The 19,138-nt window shown below is 48.4% G+C and overlaps 1 protein-coding gene across 5 annotated transcripts in view; it reads left to right on the top strand.

The window, feature by feature from the left end:
* FNDC3A (fibronectin type III domain containing 3A) overlaps positions 1-19,138 on the top strand; it is a 3,436,199-nt gene that overhangs the window by 2,474,896 nt on the left and 942,165 nt on the right. For all 5 annotated transcript variants that reach the window (XM_069639023.1, XM_069639022.1, XM_069639027.1 and 2 more), the window contains one exon: positions 17,347-17,465. In XM_069639023.1, the coding sequence (XP_069495124.1) occupies positions 17,347-17,465 (119 nt within the window). The remainder of the gene's footprint in view (positions 1-17,346; positions 17,466-19,138) is intronic.

Here is a 19,138-nt window from a genome sequence, read left to right as displayed (position 1 = left end):
TACCTTGGAATTCTATTTAACAAATCGATAAGAGAATGGCAGTGGACAGAAGATTTGAAGTAAAAAATGACAAATCTAAAACTACAAGGCGTCAAACTACATTGTGAATTCGGCAAATTTACATTCAACCTGGTACTTATGTTCTACTGCCAAAAAGTGGTAGCTGCAATCACTTTTGGCAGTGAAGCTGGATTCAACATCAACAATATTCGTACACAAAGGAGAAGGTTTCCAAAAATTGACTTCCACAGATTAACTCATCTATATTGATAAGGTGATGTATTACCTCCTATACCCTACCATCCTGAAAAAATGGCCTGGGTAAAGTCATTTGTGTGTATCAAATTGTTAAATGTGGTTAATTGTATGTTATGTTATTGAATAGGTTTATTGTATATCCACCATGTGGGTTTTATTTTGGGTCATGTTCCTTTAGAACATTTTTATACGTTTTTTATCTATTGAAAACTAATTAAAATTGTTAGAATTGTGTATATGATTTGTATACCTAGTCCATTTTTTCAGGTTTGTAGGGTATAGGAGGTAATACATCACCTTATCAATATAGATGAGTTAATCTGTTTAAGTCAATTTTTGGAACCTTCTCCTTTGTGTACAAATATTTATGGTCTGCCTCTGACCGTGAGTTAATATCCAAGGGGATATTTAGCCTTTAGTAAGAAAAATATTCAGGGGGTAATTCATAGATTTCAGCGCAGAGGCAGCGCACGCGAGCCACGCAGAGAGGGAGCGTGCGCCAGCCGTGTGCGCTAAACAGCATTCTGGCGCACCACATATTCATGGAATTTCCAAGCCATTTTCAGCGCTGGCGCAGAGAACATCCTGCAGCGCCAGTTACTCCCCCAAGAACGGCCCTTAAGCAAGGAAAATCCATTGAAATCCCCAATGCAGCGCAAAAGGCAACGCTTACCCTGGACCAGTTTACAGGGCCGCTACACTGTAATCGCGTGAAAATACTACGCGTACCCTTCTCACGGCAGACAAAACGCGTGAAAATGTACTCGCGCGCCCCTCGGAATACGCGTACCCTGCTCGCGGCAGGTAAATTGCATAGAAAAAGCACCCCCTGTGGTGTGGGCTGCCTGTGGGGCATGCCCAGGGTGGATGGGGTGCCTGTGTGTATTTCGGGGGTGCGCTGGAGGTTTCACACACGATAGGCCTTGTGCGAGTTGGGGATGTGTATTTCGGGGGTGCGCAGGGAGTTTCACACGCGATAGGCCTTGTGCGAGCGGGGTACGTGTATTTGGGGGGTGCGCAGGGAGTTTCACACGCGATAGGCCTTGGGCGAGCGGGGTATGTGTATTTGGGGGTGCGCGGGGAGTTTCACACGCGATAGGCCTTGGACGAGCAGGGTACGTGTATTTGGGGGTGCGCAGGACATTTTACATGCGATTTTTGCATTGTGGCCCCTCCCAGGTGTGGCCTTTCCCCCCTACCCATGCCCTGCAGGCAGCCCACACCACAGGGGAGTACCCTCCAACCTTCACCATGCCCTGCAGGCAACCCACATGGCACCATGCACTTGTGAGCGCACTTGTGAGCCCCCACTCATGTCCCCCACCCACCGTTGACGGGCACCTGCCAGCAGGCCCCGACTCATGTCACCCACCTACCATCGACGGGCACCTGCCAGCAGGCCCCGACTCATGTCACCCACCCACCATCGACGGGCACCTGCCAGCAGGCCCCGACTCATGTCCCCCCACCCGACACGTCATCACACTCCAGACCCATGGCCCTTATGGCCACCCAAATCCCACCCCACGCCACCCCAGTCCAAAGACCCAACCAAGTATTCCATCCACTCCACATTGAATTCCCAATGTCATGATAGAAAATAAATACCCGGCATGCCCATGAATACATGTCCCTCAGACCCACACAATGGCGACGCATGACTGTGAAAAACCACATTGTGACATGCACAAAACAAATGAGAGAAGACCACACAAATAAAGTATAGAAAAAATGTGTATTGAAGAACAAACCAAATGAATAAAACAAACGCACACACCAACAAAAAAAATATTCCAAGTCGGGAAGTCCATAAAAGAAAAAAGAAAATGAATGCTGTAACCAATAAAATCCAAAGTAAAATGGCTCCAATGGGTCCGTCCATCAAACAAAAATCAGAGTTTAAAAAAAGCTAAGTATTCCACCATGGGTCCAAGAAAATGAAATCCAGGTCCAAAACTATTTACAAATGAACATCCAAGGGTCCATGAGCCCAACAATTCAAAGGAAACCTAACCTAAATCCTACCTAATTAATAACTATATACAAAAATGTGGGGCATAGTCCATGCACCCAAAGGAAAAGAAAATAGAACGGAAACTTACACCTACAGAACTATTTACAAAGGCAGCGGGCAAGTCCAACGGCTCACTTGTTGATGACCCGGGCCAGGGCATCATCGAACTCCTCTTCAACGTCCTGGAGGCGGGCCTCTTCCCTGGCCCCGAGGTCTCGCAGGGATAAAGCCATGTCCACCTCCAACTCCCTGCAAATTTCCTCGAGGCACTCAGCCCGCCTCAACGCCCTGCGTATGGAGTTCTCTGCCCTGACCATAGTGAGCCGTCCCTCTTCCGCCCGCCACCGCTCTGCATCCATTTTCCGGCCCAACCGCTGCCACACGGAAGACATTCCCAATCCAGGGTCCTCCTGCCCTCTGGCCGATGCCTGCCCCTGTGATGTTGATGGCCCTGAGCCATCATCGCTCCCACCTTCAGCCTGCTGCTGCCGTGCATGTGCCCTGCCTGTCGATGCCTGCACGTCCTCCTCCTCCTGGTGTTCAGTTGTTGGGGTGGCCACCCCTGCTGGACCTCCGACTCGCGATGATACTTATAGGTGATACTTGGGCAGGAAGATGGCACGGAGGACGACTGGCGCATAGGGGGTTCAGTTGAGGAGGGGGTCGGTAGAAGGTCCAGCACACGGAGGAACCCAGCACTGGTGACCCGTCCTAGTAGGTCGACGTGGTCAACGAGGCATCCGAAATAACGTGCATTGTCCACACAGGAACCCTGCACGTCATCCCGAATGCCACGTTGACGCAGCGCCACCCCAGCCAGGTCAGGCTCAACACGGTCCCGGATTGCCACGTCCGCAGGTTGAGGAAGGCCAGTTGTTGTGTGCGCATCCCCTCCCTGAAAACCGGTCTGGACGAAGGCATTCCTGCTGGTGCCGGATGATGCAGTCACAAGATCGGAGACAGGATTACACACAGGCACCTCCGCGGCTGCATGTGCTGCCTCCTGTTCCTGCCCCTGGACTGCACCACTAGCACCAGTGGAATCCCCCCTTCCAGGCCCCGTGCGTGGCCCTTCCACAGCTTCCTCATCAACCAAACCCCCCAACAACATGGATGACTCAGTGCCATCTTCCTCCAGAGGCCCCTGTGGGGTCTCAGCTGCCCCTTCTGCTTCTGAGGAGTCCACCTCCGACCTCTGCCTCTTGGACCAACCCTCAGCAGCTGCGGCCGCAGACGCAGCACCAGACTCCTCACTCACTGACAAGATGATAACACGGGAGGGGAGCTGGGCCTTGCATCTCCGGCTGGCGGTGGGATCCCTGCCGCTGTGCTCCACAGCACCATCTCCGCCCTCTTCATCAGTTGACACTGCAGACAGGGAGAGACAGGACACAGGCATTAGAGCACTGTGCAATGGTCTGATACACACATGACAGTTGCACATGAGTGGCAGTCTCAAACTTCACAGATGGCATCACACTCCCCAACACACACATCATTTGAACCCACACACATGCGCAAATTAACAGGAATGATGCAGCAGGCAGCACCATCCACACACAAACCACAGCATGAGCATCCAAAGGTCAGCCTGACGTCACATGCAACACGGGGAGTGCCAAACACATGCACACACGCCTCCAGACATACATGCATCTGTACATCACCACCACCTGTCACAGTGAAATCATCGGCAACTATGTGCATCTGCCAATCAGCCTCTTACATGTCGGTGTCACATGCATCCATGGTGTATCACTGTGGCACACATGTGAAATACACACACACGCACATGTAAACCGTGCATGTACATGAAGGTGGAACCAGCATCCATGTGTCACACCCCAACCATGCCATAGTACATACACAGAAATGTAAACATGTGTGCACCCCCACATGCATTTGGCCATCATGCATTTGAACACATACACCATTGATTTGACTCACACATGACTGGACTCACATGCGGCAGGTTCATGTCCCTGTACATACACATCCATACATGGCCCTTTCAAGACATATGTCCAACCTGCACACTCCTGGGACACCTCAAAATGCACTGCGTCCAATCAGTACGCATGTACACTTACCGGTCGACACTCCGGACGGGTCGGCATCTGAAGGACCTGGAGGTGGAGTGCTGGGTGTATGCGTTCCAGGGCCGTCATCTGGATGTTGGTATGGCGGACCCGGCACCCCTCTGCATGCTTTGCCTTCAAGAGGCGCTGGGCCTTGCTGAGGGTCCTGGACGCGAAGTCCTCCTAGCGCTTCCGGACATGTGCCATGTCGAGGGCTGCCACCCCCTCCACGTTGATGGCAGCCACAATGTCGTTCCAGATCCTCTTCCATCCTTCATTGTCGGCGCGTGAATTTCCAAAGAGGGCATCCTAATGCACCAGGACTTGCTCCACCAGGATACCAACTTCTGCGGCACTGAAGCTGGTAGCCCTCTGCCTCTCTGGCTGGGGGTTGCCAGTGGTCTCCGATGGTGTTTCCCCCAACATGGCAACCCCCGAGGCAGGTGTGGGTGGGCAACTGGATCCTGGTGCTGGGCTGTGGAGCGATGGAACTTCAGTCGGGAGTCTTCTGTTCCAGCAGGGGTGGTCACAGCAACTGGACCCCTGCAAATGGCTGACGTGCATGCACCAAATAGCAGGGCACGTGGCCAGCAGGCAGGCAGGCAGCAGCAGATGGCAGGTGGGGGCATGCTCCGGACTCTGGGGGGCAGGAGCGTGGTCGTCCGTGTGTTGTCGTGTGGCCAGCTTGATACAAAGTGAATTGGCACGTGAAAAAATAGCACGTCAGCGTGTAATTCGAGGAAAGGCTCTTAGCGCATAAGCGCGTCTGTGACGTTACGCACGCAAGCGTTTCCCTCCACACGGGTGCATGTTGATTGTACACGTGCAAAAACTGTACGTCCGGGTGTCACTGCATGTAATTGGAGGAAAGGCCCTTAGCGCGTATGCGCGTAAGTGATGTCGCACGTGTGTCAAATTCTGATGAACCCTCCCGGTCCTCCTCCTCACCTGTGTCTTCAATTGTACTGTCGTATGTCTCTGACTCCTTCTTGCGACGAGGTCTTCGTAGTTCCTTGGACCTTCTGTCTTTTTTGTGATGCAGATAGGGACGTGCTCCCTTGGAGGCCACCTTGACCTGAATTATAACCAGGACCAGGGAGACCCCGAGAAGCAAGCTCCCAAAGTTCAGGGAAAAAGCCACATAGGCGTAAAAAACCCTGAGTGATCGAGTTCTGGAAAACTCCTGTAGCAGTTTACAGATGAGGGTTGATTCTTACACTTGGAGTCCTTATAGATCTCAACAAATGTCCGTGAGGTAAATGGAGAAGGGTGAATAATACTTCTGGCGTAGGGTAACAGGCTGGACACTGAGCTTGTAAGCGAAGGTAGGAAGGAGTATTCCGTAATCCAGGTGGCGTTAGAATACAGATAGTCAGAGTGCTAAAAAGGTAAGGTACTAGGAGGAGATGTGGAGAGAACAGGACGTTGGAAAGCCGTGGAAGATCGGGGAAGAAATGTAAGAGTAAAGAGGAAGAACTCCAAGTGGCAGGAGGGAGAGTGGCAGGTAAGAAGTACTGGAAAGACACAAACAACCGGTTTACAAATGTAAACACTGAAAGGTAAGGCAAAGGCAAGCAGATGGAAACGGAGGCAGCGAAAGAATCAGGGCGGAGTAACAGAGACAGAAAAGGTAAGAATGGAACACCGAATGAGCAGGCTGTGTAAGAAAAGGGAATGAATACACGTGCAAAGTCACTTACCCGGCACCGCAGATAGTGAAACTGAGTAGGTAAGAAACAGGTACCCACTGAGAAGGGAAGGGAAAAGGAATACCGGACGAGACCGGTACAAAAGCTGAGCGAAGACAGGCAAAGGCCAAAGTAGAAAGATTGGGCGAAGCCGATTAGGTAGCAGGAGGCTAAAAGATTCCGCCGGGAACAAAAACACAGCAGAAAAGCACGGGAGCGTCACCAAGAAACGGGTACAACGCTCAGAGCCAGGGAAACACACACAGGAAATAGAACTGGCGGCCATATTGGAAAAACACTAGACTGCCAAAACGGAACATGCACCACCATATTACAAGTATTTAAATCTTTGCCATACCTTCCACGAGCGTGGCATGACAATGTGTGGGCTGGGTTAAAAGGTAAGCGTAGGACGCCATTTTCTTGTACGTGCTTTTTGTGGAGAGTGAGCGGGTGATTCTTGTACTACTTGTCGGTTCACGCACGATTACTTCACAACGGTTCCAGTTCGTACTCCTTGTATACTCAGACAGCGTTCAAATCTTCTTTTGGCGGGGGTGTTGCCAACGCGCACATGCGCGTCTTTTTCACGTTCTTTTTCCAGGCAGACAGTGAGTCGCGCACGTATTTTTCAACTATGGTTGCCCCTGTGAGTCGCGTACCCATTCAGAGGTCATTGTAGCCTGTGTGTACCATGCATACGCTTATTTTTGTTATTTTTGTGTTTCTGGGTGCCACAGCGTAGTGCAGGTTCTTTATTCCACGCACGTGGGCTACCAGGGGTCGCGTGCACGTTAAATTTTGTTTTCGGGGTGCCTGAGCATTGCGTGACCCGTCATCTTCCCCAAGGGGTCACAGACAGCCTTTCTAGAGCACTAGGGTATGTATTCCATCTAGTACCCTGCCCCTTTGACCCCAATTGCCCAGTACAATTGTTTACTGCACCTACCATTCGCACAAGAACATCAGTGCCATGGTTGGGCGGCAACCAAGTGGTAAGGGAGGCAAAGGTGGCCGACCTCCAAGAGGTGGCCGCGGTAGGGGACGTGGCCAGGATGTGCAGGGTGGCCCAAGAGGCCAGTGTGTGGAGGACCAATCAGGGACACCTATGCCCCCCCCCAATGGGTTGGGGAGATGCAGCTGACGCTATCCCAGCTCAGGCCTTGTTAACGCAGCCCATATTGTCAACCGAACCGGCACAGGATGACTCCCAGTCTTACTTCTGTGTCACCAAGTCAAAGCCACGTGTGGCGGTGAAAGTTGCTGTCACCAGGCCACGTGGATCTGGGGCAGCAATGTTATCTGCTGCCCCAAGTAGCCAGGGTGAGGAGGCTGCAGGGGCAGCTGCAGCTCAATCCACCCCAGCTCTGAGTCACCCAGCCGGGAGAGTGTTGGTCCAAGTCCATCACACCAAGGTTGGTCCTGCCAACATTACCCAGCAGCCAATGCCTGCAGTGAGACCTTTGGTCATCGTGCCTTTGGCTACTTCCAATGCCCAGTCCTCCTGCGCTTCAGCCCCTACCAACCAGAGCGGCGTAAGCCACACAGGGTCAGCACCACCTCTCAAGAGGAAGGAGGGTGCTCTTGCGGTACAGGCTGGGACCCCAGACACTGCTCCCACCTCCGGCACGTCAAGGAAGCGTAGTTTCAATGATGTGGAACTAGACGCATTTGTGGGCTACGTGTCGGCCCATGGCCGCGAAATGCTGGTGACTGCAGGGTGCAAGACTACGACTGCTCAACGTAGGGCCCCACTGGCAGTGCATCGCGGACCAGATTAGTTCCCTTGGATTTGTGAGGCGCACAGCTGATGGCTCTAAGTGGTGGAATGACCTCAAACGCAGAGCAAAGAACAAGCTGGCTTCCAATCATGCCTCTACTCTGGTGACTGGCAGTGGGTCTCCACCAGAGGAGGAAGTACTCACAGAACATGAGTCTATCACTGGAGCCTTCATCACATAGGATCAGATCCAAGGCGTGGGAGACCTACCAGATCTTGAGGCAATGTCCGGTGAGTGGCCATCCATGTGTGTGCAAACCATGTGTATGTTGTTTGGGTGATGTGTTCTGATTGAGTGCCAGGTGAGGCTGTGTAGTCATGACTGCTATGGGTCACCCATGTGGTGCCTCCATACCATCCCCCGGCCTTGGGTTTTACAATATCCCTTCTGACAGCAGTTGACAATTTGCACCTGATTACTGCACTTGCCCTTCAACTGCCATCATGCCACAACATTGTTCAAACTGTTTTCCTGTTAATTCTGCCTGATTATTGAAATCCTTTGCTTGTTTACCACACATTTTTGTGCCGTTCTACCCCAAATGTAACATACTTCAGACATAGATTACACCCCACAATGCCCCACATTTCTTTACTTATTATGGGAACGATTTAATCAATCAGGCTGATTGAGTATTGTGCACCTACACATGCCCTGCACACAATCACTTCGGGCCCTGTTTGTATGTTCAACATGACAATTGTGTTCTGTCATGTCCAAGTGACCAACCATTAATGTATCAATGTGCCTCCCATCACTGCATTAGTGAACACTGGCTTTGTTGCAGCATGTGGCACATGCGTGTTTTGTCACACTCTTTTGCATGTTCTATTTCATGATGTCCATCTCACATGGATGGGTGACAGTACTGATTTGCTTCCATCTGGGTGTCCTTGTCAAATCTGCCATGGTCATGCTACGTGCCATCTGTGTGCTGGCATATGTCATGTATGTGGATTGGCCATGCCACTCACAGTCTAATGTGTGATGCTGGTGCTATGCAGCATGCAGCACATCTGTTGCTTTGCCATCTTGGAGTGGCTGCTTTTAGGCTCCCCTTCCACTTCATTGCCAGTGCATGCATGCCAGAGTTATTGTCATGTGTGACATGTGTCATTTATGTATTCGATGTGTACCTTGTGATGCCTATGTGTGTGGTCTAAGCTGCTCATGCCTGTCTTCATTACTTTTCTTTTATGTTTTTGCAGGTGATGAGGCACTAAATGCTGTTGAGGAGAAGGAGGAGATGGCGCAGAGGCAGGAGTACTTACAGCCACAACCAGGAACCAGTGGAGGACGTGGGGTGGTGGTGGGTGAAAATCCATTACTCCTACAGACCATCCTGTCCACGGGTGTCACTGGGTACACCTCCGCAGACCTCTACAGCTCAGGTGCTGAATCTGGCATTGAAACAAATGTCCCCGTCGCAGGTGAGTGTTTCTGGCAGGGATGCTGTGCTGTCCAACACACCTGCACTGGGGGTAGACCCCGCTATGGGCCATTCAGTGTTGGAAAGTCCGCCTGTGGTGGTTACGGATGCAGGGTGACACTCCACTATATTTGCTCCTGTTCCTGGGTCAGCAGATTAACAGAGGAATGCAGTCCTGCAGCCTCAGGCAGTGCCAGCACAGCAAGGTGCATATCACCTTGCCCCAAACAGGTGTGTTGCCCGCCAACGCGGTGGCCGTGGGCCACCAGGCAATACTGTGTGGGAGAACTCCATATATACTATTGCAGCACAACAGGGGGCATCATGTGAGATGATGGCTCAGGCCATGTATAGGGTGGCCACTTCCATTCTTCCCCCTGAAAGGCAGGTGGAGCTCCAGCAACAGGCAACAGAGTCCATGTGCCGCTCACACAGGGAGGACATGTTGGCATCCAACAAGGACCGACGGACTGGACTGGAGACTCTGCGCACAGCCATATCTGCAGAGTCACAGGCCCACAGGGATGCCCTGAGGTTAGAACACACGTCCCTCAGAGATACTCTGGGTGCACTTGAGGTGTCCCAAAGTACAAGGTCAGAACAGCAGCTGGAGCAGCTAACATGGCCACTCTCAGCTGAGCTCCCGGCAACCCGTGAGGAGATCCGGGCATCACACGAGGCCTTGCAGGCAGAAATGTGTGCTACCCGTGAGGTGCTGCATGTGGATCTCCGTACCATCATCCTGCAGAACCAAACCTTTCAGACCCGCATGCTTGCTGCCATGGAGGAGCATGCCAGGGCTTTGCGTGGTCTGCCTCCCATATCACACGCACCTTCTGATGTACCACCAGAGGGTGATGACAGCGATGGCAGTTCTCCCACTGTAGGGTAGCCGTGCAGGCCATGAGCCCATGGAGGGTTTTTTTTCTCAACATCCATGCATGTGGGTGTTGGGGTGCACCCTCTACCTCTTCCCTCCTGGGTGTCCCCCCCCGGTCGAAACACAGGGCCATTTTTTATTTTTTTTATTTTGTTTTTTTCAAATTTCATTACGAATGGCATAATAAAATTAGTATTTAATTCATTTATTATGTTTTTTTCATCTTCTTTTTTCTATTTATTATTTTCAATTTATTTTCATTTGTAGTTTATTTTAATTTCCATACATTTTTTTAAGTTAAATTGTATTCTGATTTTTCATTTATTATTTTATTTATTTGGTTTACTTTACATTTACTTTTTCTTTTCCTTTATTTAATTTGCTTTTACTTTTTTGTTCATAACCGTTTTCTTTCTGATTGTGAATTCATGTTACAGTGTGTTGCTTTATGTGGCTCCCGTAGGCGTCCACTGTGTATTCCAGCTGGGCACATGCAGGCTTGTCTTCCTGACACACACGCCCCTCCTGCTTCCCCTTTCCATGGGCTCGCAAAGAGTGTGACCAAGTGACAGTAACGTACACAGAGGCATTGGACTGTGTGGTCAGTCTGTAGTCCAAACTGTGTATACATCCCTAGTGGGGATTGGTGTTCATTTCTCCACTGCATGGTGGATTTGTATATGGTTTTACATACAGGACTTCTTGCATGTATACATGTAGCTTCTTCATGTCTTAACGAGCCCGTCTCCATTGCAGATGCAGATGCAGTTCATGTTGTATGCAATACACTGCCACATTTGGCTACCAGCAACACACTGCAGTTGGAAGGGGTCGATGTGCTGCCTTTGTCAGGTTGCGACACTTGCACTACTTTCATTTTTTACTGTCATATGTTGCCACTGTTGGATCCTGTACTGATTTTTGTCTTGCTGGTAAGTATTTGTTCATGTGTGCTGTTTTTTTTTTCATTAGTGAGAAGAAATTGTCTCTGGCCTGTTTCCATTTGGGACGGTGCACTTGGTGACACTTGTGTCATGTGTTGTTGCTTTCACATTGCATGCCATGCCATGGTGTGTTGGGTAGCTGAGATGGGGTTAGGGAGGGGTTGGATGACATGCCACTATTTGGATGTAGTATTTTGCAAGGGGGTAGTCCTTCATGCTGCATGAATGTGTGCCTTTTACTGACACAGCATTGGGTGTGTTTAAGTAGCCAGGGATGCACACAATGTAGCACTTCCAGGTAAACAATCTCAGGGTGGTATGGTTGTGACAGTTGACTGTCCCTTTTGTCATCATCATAAATTGTCAGCTGGTATGTGCCAGGCCTGTGTGCGCTCCGCAGGGGTGGGATTTTAGGTGAAGAAATTTGCCACAAGCTGGGTACGGGCTGCCTCACCACATGCCCTTTCACCTCCCATGCGCAGCGGCCGTGCATGTGGTTGGGTATGTGGGGGCACCGCCATGTCCACCGGCACGCCCCGCCGGGTTGCAACGTTGTGCAGGACACATGCTGCCACTATGATCCTGCACACTACTGGGGGTGCATATAGCAGCTGCCCACCAGAGCGGTCAAGGGAGCGAAAGCATGACTTCAGCACTCCGAATGTGCGCTCCACTATGCCGTGGGTTGCAATATGGGCTGTGTTATATCTTACCTCAGGTGGTGTGGTGGGGTTCCGCATTGGCGTCATCATGTAGGTGCTCAGAGGGTAGGCACTGTCCCCTGGGGAGGTGTTAATGGTTGTCATTAGTGGGATTTTCCCATTTCTCAGTGTCTGACATGCATGCATGTGCAGAGGCATTTATACTCACCAATTAGCCATGTGTCGCCATGCCTCCCAGCTTCCAGGTCCCGGTTTAGGGGTGACATTCGGAATATGAAACTATCATGGCTGGACCCCGGATAGTTGGCATATACTGAGGTGATGATTCCCTTGGAATCACATACAACCTGCACGTTGATGGAATGCCAGTGCTTGCGGTTTCGATAGATGTGCTCAGTGGCCCTGGGAGGAAGTAAAGCCACATGGGTGCAATCAATGGCACCTAGCACTTTGGGGAAGTGTGCCACCCCATAAAAGTCCTGGACGATGGCCCGCCTTTCTGCAGGTGTTCTGGGCATGTATAAGTGCCTGCAGACTCAGGGGCATGCAGTCCTGATCGCCAACACCTGGTGTAGGCAGCGTGACTGCGTGGCTTGTGAGACATCCCCAACACTTGTCCGCTGAAATGACCCAGTTGCCAAAAAGTACAGTACATTGAGCACCTTTTCCAAGGGTCTCAGTGCTTGGGAGCACAGGGTGGGTGATGTGAGGTCATCCTCCCACTCCCTGACCAATTCTAGGATTATTAGTGGTGGAAACCTGTACCTCCCATACACCTGGTCATCAGGCATCCCAAAAAGGCTGGTCCTCAGTAAAAAAATGCAGGGCCTGGCTATCCTCCTCCTCCTGCGGTGTCCCACAACCACTGCTGCGAGGAACGGTATATTCATCGTAGCGTATGAGCTTGTTTGTTGTTTGCATGCACTTTTATGCTGCGCGAGGCCGCTTACGCCTGCTTCCTGCTGGCGTATGTGTTTCCGCAATAGCGCGTCTTTTTTGGTGCACGGGTTTCCCCTGTTCGATTCCATGAAAATCGTGTTGTTAGCACGCTTGTGTGCGTTGCGAGCATTTACCTCCCATACTTCCCCCGTAACGCCCACATTTTCACACGTTGTTCCCCATTCCGTGTGTTACGCCCCGTGTTCCGCCCCCTTTCCTTGTGTGCGCTACATGTTGTGCGCTTTCCCTGTGCGCGTTGTGCACAGCGTTTGGTGACGTGTGCGCCCGCGTGCGCCACCCACAGATTTGGCACACATCCCAGGGTTTACACGCGCAGCGCATTCCATGAATCGACGAACGCTGCATGCGTGGCTTTAGCACGCGTGCGCTGCAATTTTCACGCTTGCGCTCCCCTTTTCGGCGCACATTTATTCCATGAATTACCCTGTCAACAACAACAATGCCATTTGGAACTTGTTAGAAGGGCAGTTTTGGCAAAAAGTACAAGGTCTGCCGAAAAATGCTTCGATCGCCTCCATTCGCTACGAACTTGGGTTACAATCTCTTGGTTCATCAGTGCTCACAAAATAATGTTCTCTGATGAGAAAAATGACTATGAAAAACACAGCACTTCCATTTGGGATACTTAAAGAAACCACAGACCTACCCTATCAAGGGCTGTTGAAAAAATGGTCAATAAAAACCCTAAAGCATCTGGCCCATGTCGGGAAACTCTTCAGCTACTAAACGATAATCCATGTGCTGTAAAAAAAAAAAGGTGAGTAACTGTGATTGGATCAACACCATCAACAATAGATCCAAATTTGTGCCCAGTCTAGTTTTAGACAGAGAAGCGCGAGGAATAAATCAAGTCCCGATGTATCTACAAAAGTTACATCGAGATATCATCAGGACCAGTTTTTGCGGTTACGTCTGACCCCGTTACCAACAAAAGAGATGCTTCATCTAAAACACGACCAGAATACCGCAAATAATTACTGTCGGTTTTGCAACCGAGAAGTGGAATCTTTAAAACATCTAGTCGCTGAATGTTTGGCCTTAAAGACTGAAAGAACTGAGACCCTGGGGAAATTTGCTCCATCAAATGGAAACATGGATGACTGGTGGTTATCTTTATTGACTGGTAAGAACGATATGATGATTTGTGCAGTCATAGACTATCTCAATAGACTATTGACGAAAGGTTGAGAGAACAGAAATAGTCACAGAGGCTAATGAAAGCTGCTTTTTTCTTTTCTTATATCTTAAAGCAGAAAGGATGATGAGAATGATGCAGAAACTGTAAAATGATTAAGGAATTAACATGGATTTTGTACAAAGTTTGTATTAAACAGAAACAGTAAAAAAAAAATTATTTGAGCATTATACAAAAAATCCACTTCTCCCACCTCCATCTGGAAAAGTCTATCTAAGAATGAGGACTCTGTGGGAGGACGGAGTCCATTCAAACAACAAATGACTTACCCCTGGAAATGTTCTTTCTACTAAGTATTCCTCCCATGGATTCCTCACTGCCAGTGGTCGAAGTATACAAAAAATAGTAGTGGAACTATGTTTCCTACTGGCCGGCCCACGCTCCCCCACACTCCATTGCAATGCCCCCTCCCACGCACAATACAAACCCCCAAACACATGCGCCTGCTGTTTAAGGGAACGTTTAGTGCAGTACACTGAAAGTGCACATTTCAACTTCATCCTACACTTTAATATTTTAAAAGGAAACCATTCCGGGACCGGTTTCTTTTTAAAATAAAAGTATAGGAACTCTAAAACCTAACTTAAAAAAGTGGAGTAACACCGTTCCCACCCACTTTGACGACTGCTCATCGCCCTCCCTGCCTACTCCTCTGACTGTGGGTGAATTTTTTGAATACTTTTCTCTTTCAACGTCCATGCCAGTTATGAAACCCTCAAGTCAGCTGTGTAGAAAGAGGGAAAAACTAAGAACTGAGGCAACAGGCGCAGTGTGTGCTATTTATCCTATCATCAACGTCATGGCTGGATGTGGAAATGGTTAGCATCAAGGGACACCAATCAACTCTATGCCGCACAATGCCCTCTGCTGTCGAAAATATTTCAGTGACTTCAAAGCAGGATATGGATATATCTAAGATGAGAAATCTGTGGGAGGAACATCCAGTAGTGAAACATTACATGGGTTAAGTCATTTGTTCTTTTAATGGATGTTCCTCCCACAGATTCTTCATTGTCCTCCCCACTGCGATGTAATGGTGGATAGCTAGTGCACCTTATTTCTGCGGTCCATCGGCAGCAGAGTGCTTGGGAAAAGGGGTGGAGCTAAGATCATGGGGCTTGGTGCCTACATATATACCTGACCCGGCATTATGTCCGGCACAGGGGGTGTAGAGGCATTGTGCAAAGCCGCATTACATCCTGTGGTGGCGGAAACGTTTCTGAAGTGCATCTGCGATGGGAGATAGATATCAAAAATGAGAAGTCTGTGGGAGGAACATCCATCGGAAAGACCATTACAGAGTGGTAAGTAATTTGTTCTTCTCACCATAGTCTCCACAAATATCCTATCTCCTTCTGTAGCTCCTTTCTGGGATTCAGCCAAGCCTCCTTGCTTAGGGCTGATTCTCTAAAAAACTCCTTTTGTTACCCGTTTGCAATGGAGGTATGCCCTTCCCCAAGAAAACTCTTATTTTTGTGCCCCACTGCTCAAAATGTCTCGATGTGATTCTTCATCCTAGCCCCTAGTAGTGTGATCAAATGGCCTAGTACAATGAGCACCCTGCTAAGCATCCAGCCAGGCCTGATCAATGCCTTTGACATGATTCCTTTATCTGGTGATTAAAACTTGTATTCGTTGATCAATAACCGGTGAGCTGTCTTACGTTTTGGGGCATTCCACCATCATATGCTGGCTTGACACAAGATCCATTTTGTGTATCCGTGAATAGCTTGTACAAGTGTATGGTCATGGAATAATGGGGCACAGCTACCTCATTATATTAAAGGACCTATTTAAATTTAAAGGACCAAACATGTCCTTATCCAGTGAGTACCTGAGTGTGAGGAATTGTTTATTAAATGATCAGGTAAGGCCACTTTATCAAGCATATTGGCACGATAATCCTCTGGGGCAGGATCAGCAGGGTACCAGTCTGTACTTTTAACAATAAAAAGTTATATGACGGATGAATGTGTTCTCTTGGCTGTTTCTGAACCTCATCGCAGACTAAGGGTCTACCTGACGTCGCTAAAACATCAGTCTCATGTTGTCCCAATGTTATGCTAGCCCTGGGATGACCGGGTTGAGAGAAAAAACACTGCACTCATTCTCAGTGTTTGAAGATTTTTTTCACTTTTTGGTTGTCTTTCTGAATCTGGAGGAACATCCTGTATGTTTCCATCATTAACAAACACTCTACTTGGACCCGTCTTGTTGGAAAGTCACCTTTGTACAGCCTCTGCAAGTGACTCACCAAAATCCTTCGACAGCACGAACATAGAGAACTAAATAACCTTTTTTTACTGCTTTTGAGACCATACTACCACAAAAACAAACTACCACAACAATGTGTAAAACATTCCTTCCATTTACATCCTTCCTCCTCTTGGACCATTATCCTCATTGAACATCCCTCCTTTGTTCGCCTCCATAATGGATTGAACTTTACCACCCCGGTTTTGCCCTATGTTATATGTACAATACAAGAAATCACTAAAACAAGAGGTAATTTCCTCTAGTGTACTTACATTACATAAAGTCCAAAACAGGAAGTAAGAAATAAACAAAAGAAATAAAGTTGAGCACTAGTCCCCACCATACAGGAATTCATCAGATTCTAGGCTCTGCCCAGTTCCTCACTACACGTTGGTTTGCTTCTGAACCAAAAAGAACTTTGAGGGAAGCAGTAACACGTTCTCAGATCCATGCACACATAGGGCGCTTCATGCTTGTTTTCATGTGATCGAGCGCACACTGAAATCAAGTAGCATACATAATTCAATTCTTCACAAGGGAGTAGTGTCTCAAAAGTAAAAAAGACTGACTTTAATACATATTTGTTTCCTAAAAGAAAAGGTAGCTGGTAACTTACACTGAGAGCAGCAAAACAAGAGAAAGAAGACTACACCTGGTGAAGGAAGGATTATGGGATCTGACAAGTCGAGAGTATAGTGCCTAATGGGAAGCCTATGTACCATGCCACACAATTCAGTTTACATTCTGATCAAAAACCTACCCTAATGAGCATGTCTTCTGCCTTTTCCATTGCCTCAAATGTAGCAAGTTGATTTGTGTGTTTATTTGATTTCATTAAATGGCAATGTATTTGTGCTTTCTGGCTCTTCCTTTCTCGCCTGTCTTAATTTTAGCATTATTGCTGGAACAGTAAGCCCATTTAAACCACCTTATTAATACAAAAATATTGAACATTTTAGTCAATACATATACTAATTGACAAAGATATTTCACTTCATCAAATCAACACAAATGTATCTAAGCAACTGTGCTAATGGTATAGTTAAACAATTCCCAGGAAACTGTGAGCAGGCAATGGCATTCTTGCTTTGCGATGCATGCAAACATGTGTCTAGTGTATCTAGGATACCTGATGTTTCTTCGATACGGAAATCCTGAATTCACACCATGGCTGACTGAACACCCATTCTTAATCTTTCAGGAAACAAATGGAACATGATATACAAAGGAATTGATAGAGAACACCTGTGTGATCGCCTTAGCCCAGGCTGCTCCTATTGCATACGTGTGTACTGTATCAGTCAAGGAGGACAAAGTGAGGTAATGTTATCAGATTTTTACATGACGTATTTCATGTTACATTTAAACACAAATGTAAAGTCTCAGTAAGTGATTCCTAGAATTTCTGTGCGGCTAATCTCCCCAAACCTGGATGAATAATTTTCTATCTTGATTGTTTTTCTGTCATCCCTCAAGATAGCAGAAACATACAACGGTGCTCCTTAGATAGAACAGATGCAGAATTTAGGGAAGGTTTTGGAAATAATTTAAATGCCAAAGTGATACCAAAACGGCCTTACGATTGTGCTGAAAGTAAGGGAAATGTCTGCAACCTGGAAAAAGCAAAAAGCTAATCATAAATATGGTAAATGTGCCCTGGCCAGGGCTTTAGCTCGCAGATATTGCTTAAATGTTACCTGTTGGCAAAACCGGACCTTTATTATGCCCATATTATGCGCTAGATTTTAAAAACAAGCAAGTAAATAGGTATGTTTCTTGTTTCTTGACTACTGATTATTTTTTCACAAAGAGCCACTTGGTGCCTGGCTAGTGTGGTTTAGAAACGGGCAGGTTAAACCCATATCCAGTGAGCAGCACTGCATTACTGTGCAGTGCATTCGTTGCAACTGAGCACATAGCTTCAGGAAATGTAGACGCAGCTGGCAGAAATGAAGAAGACACCCTCCTAGCCAGGCAGACCAGGTAATCTTCCAATCTATAAATGTCACAGCCAGATTATCCTGACCTCTAGAAAAATCAAACATTAAACACCATCTAAAGCATTGGTGCAATGGTAGGACTTCTGACTACAGTGCATGAGGTTGTGAGCTCAAGGGAGCTGTCCGGAATTTAACTTCTTAAGCGCCACGATGCCCTTGGGCTGCTTGTGCGCTCAACTAATGTGAATAAATAAATAATTAAATAAAACACAGCAAAGATCCCTCAACAGGCAACGGATGTTCAAACCTCTACAGAGAAAGGGAACTGTGGTAAGTCCGACATAGGAGCCAGACAAGAGGACACATTTGAACAGGAAGATAACCTACTCTAGACACCATTTCTGCGATGAATTCCCTATGCTAGAAAATAACAAACGGGTGCTTGTCAGGATGTCTCACAAAAATAAACTCTGTCCTGTGTCAAAACTATGCTAACCTATTTCTGCCCCACCACTATGAAAAGAAAGAATGAGAGACTAAACTTGAACTTAGCATAGGGTTCCTCCCCCTTGGGTTAATTAGTTGTGACTGGGAGAAGCCACCAGGGGGCGCATGGATGCAGCCTACCTCTGCGTGATCTCCTGGCCCATAGGTCCAAAATGTGGTCTGAGCCCCCACTTAAAGACCCCCCATCCCAAGATAGACTGAATAGGATGGTGTGTGAACTTCGCCTGCAGAAATAGTGTGAAGAACGAAGAAAATTGACCCCGGAATCGTAGGGTCGCAGCCACGGCACGTAGAAGTGGCCGTGAGGAAGCTTTGGCAGCCCGAACTGAGCCCCCCATGACGAGGGTGCTGGTGGGACCCTGGCGGAGCATCCGGAGTAGCAGCGCTCGACCAGAGTTGTATCCTGAGAAGAGGAGGAAGTGGGCAAACAGGACCAGTGGAGAGCTGGAGGAGGGCTCCCCCCACACTCGCTCATCCAGCTGTTTCCAAGGTGTGGCAAACTGAGGGAGCAGCTGCCCTGGTTGGCGGCATGTGGCCCCCCTCCCC

The sequence above is a fragment of the Ambystoma mexicanum genome, chromosome 7q (assembly GCF_040938575.1).
Source record: "Ambystoma mexicanum isolate Mex_15411 chromosome 7q, UKY_AmexF1_1, whole genome shotgun sequence".
Lineage (NCBI taxonomy): Eukaryota > Metazoa > Chordata > Amphibia > Caudata > Ambystomatidae > Ambystoma > Ambystoma mexicanum.
This window is presented reverse-complemented; position numbering and strand designations above follow the sequence as displayed.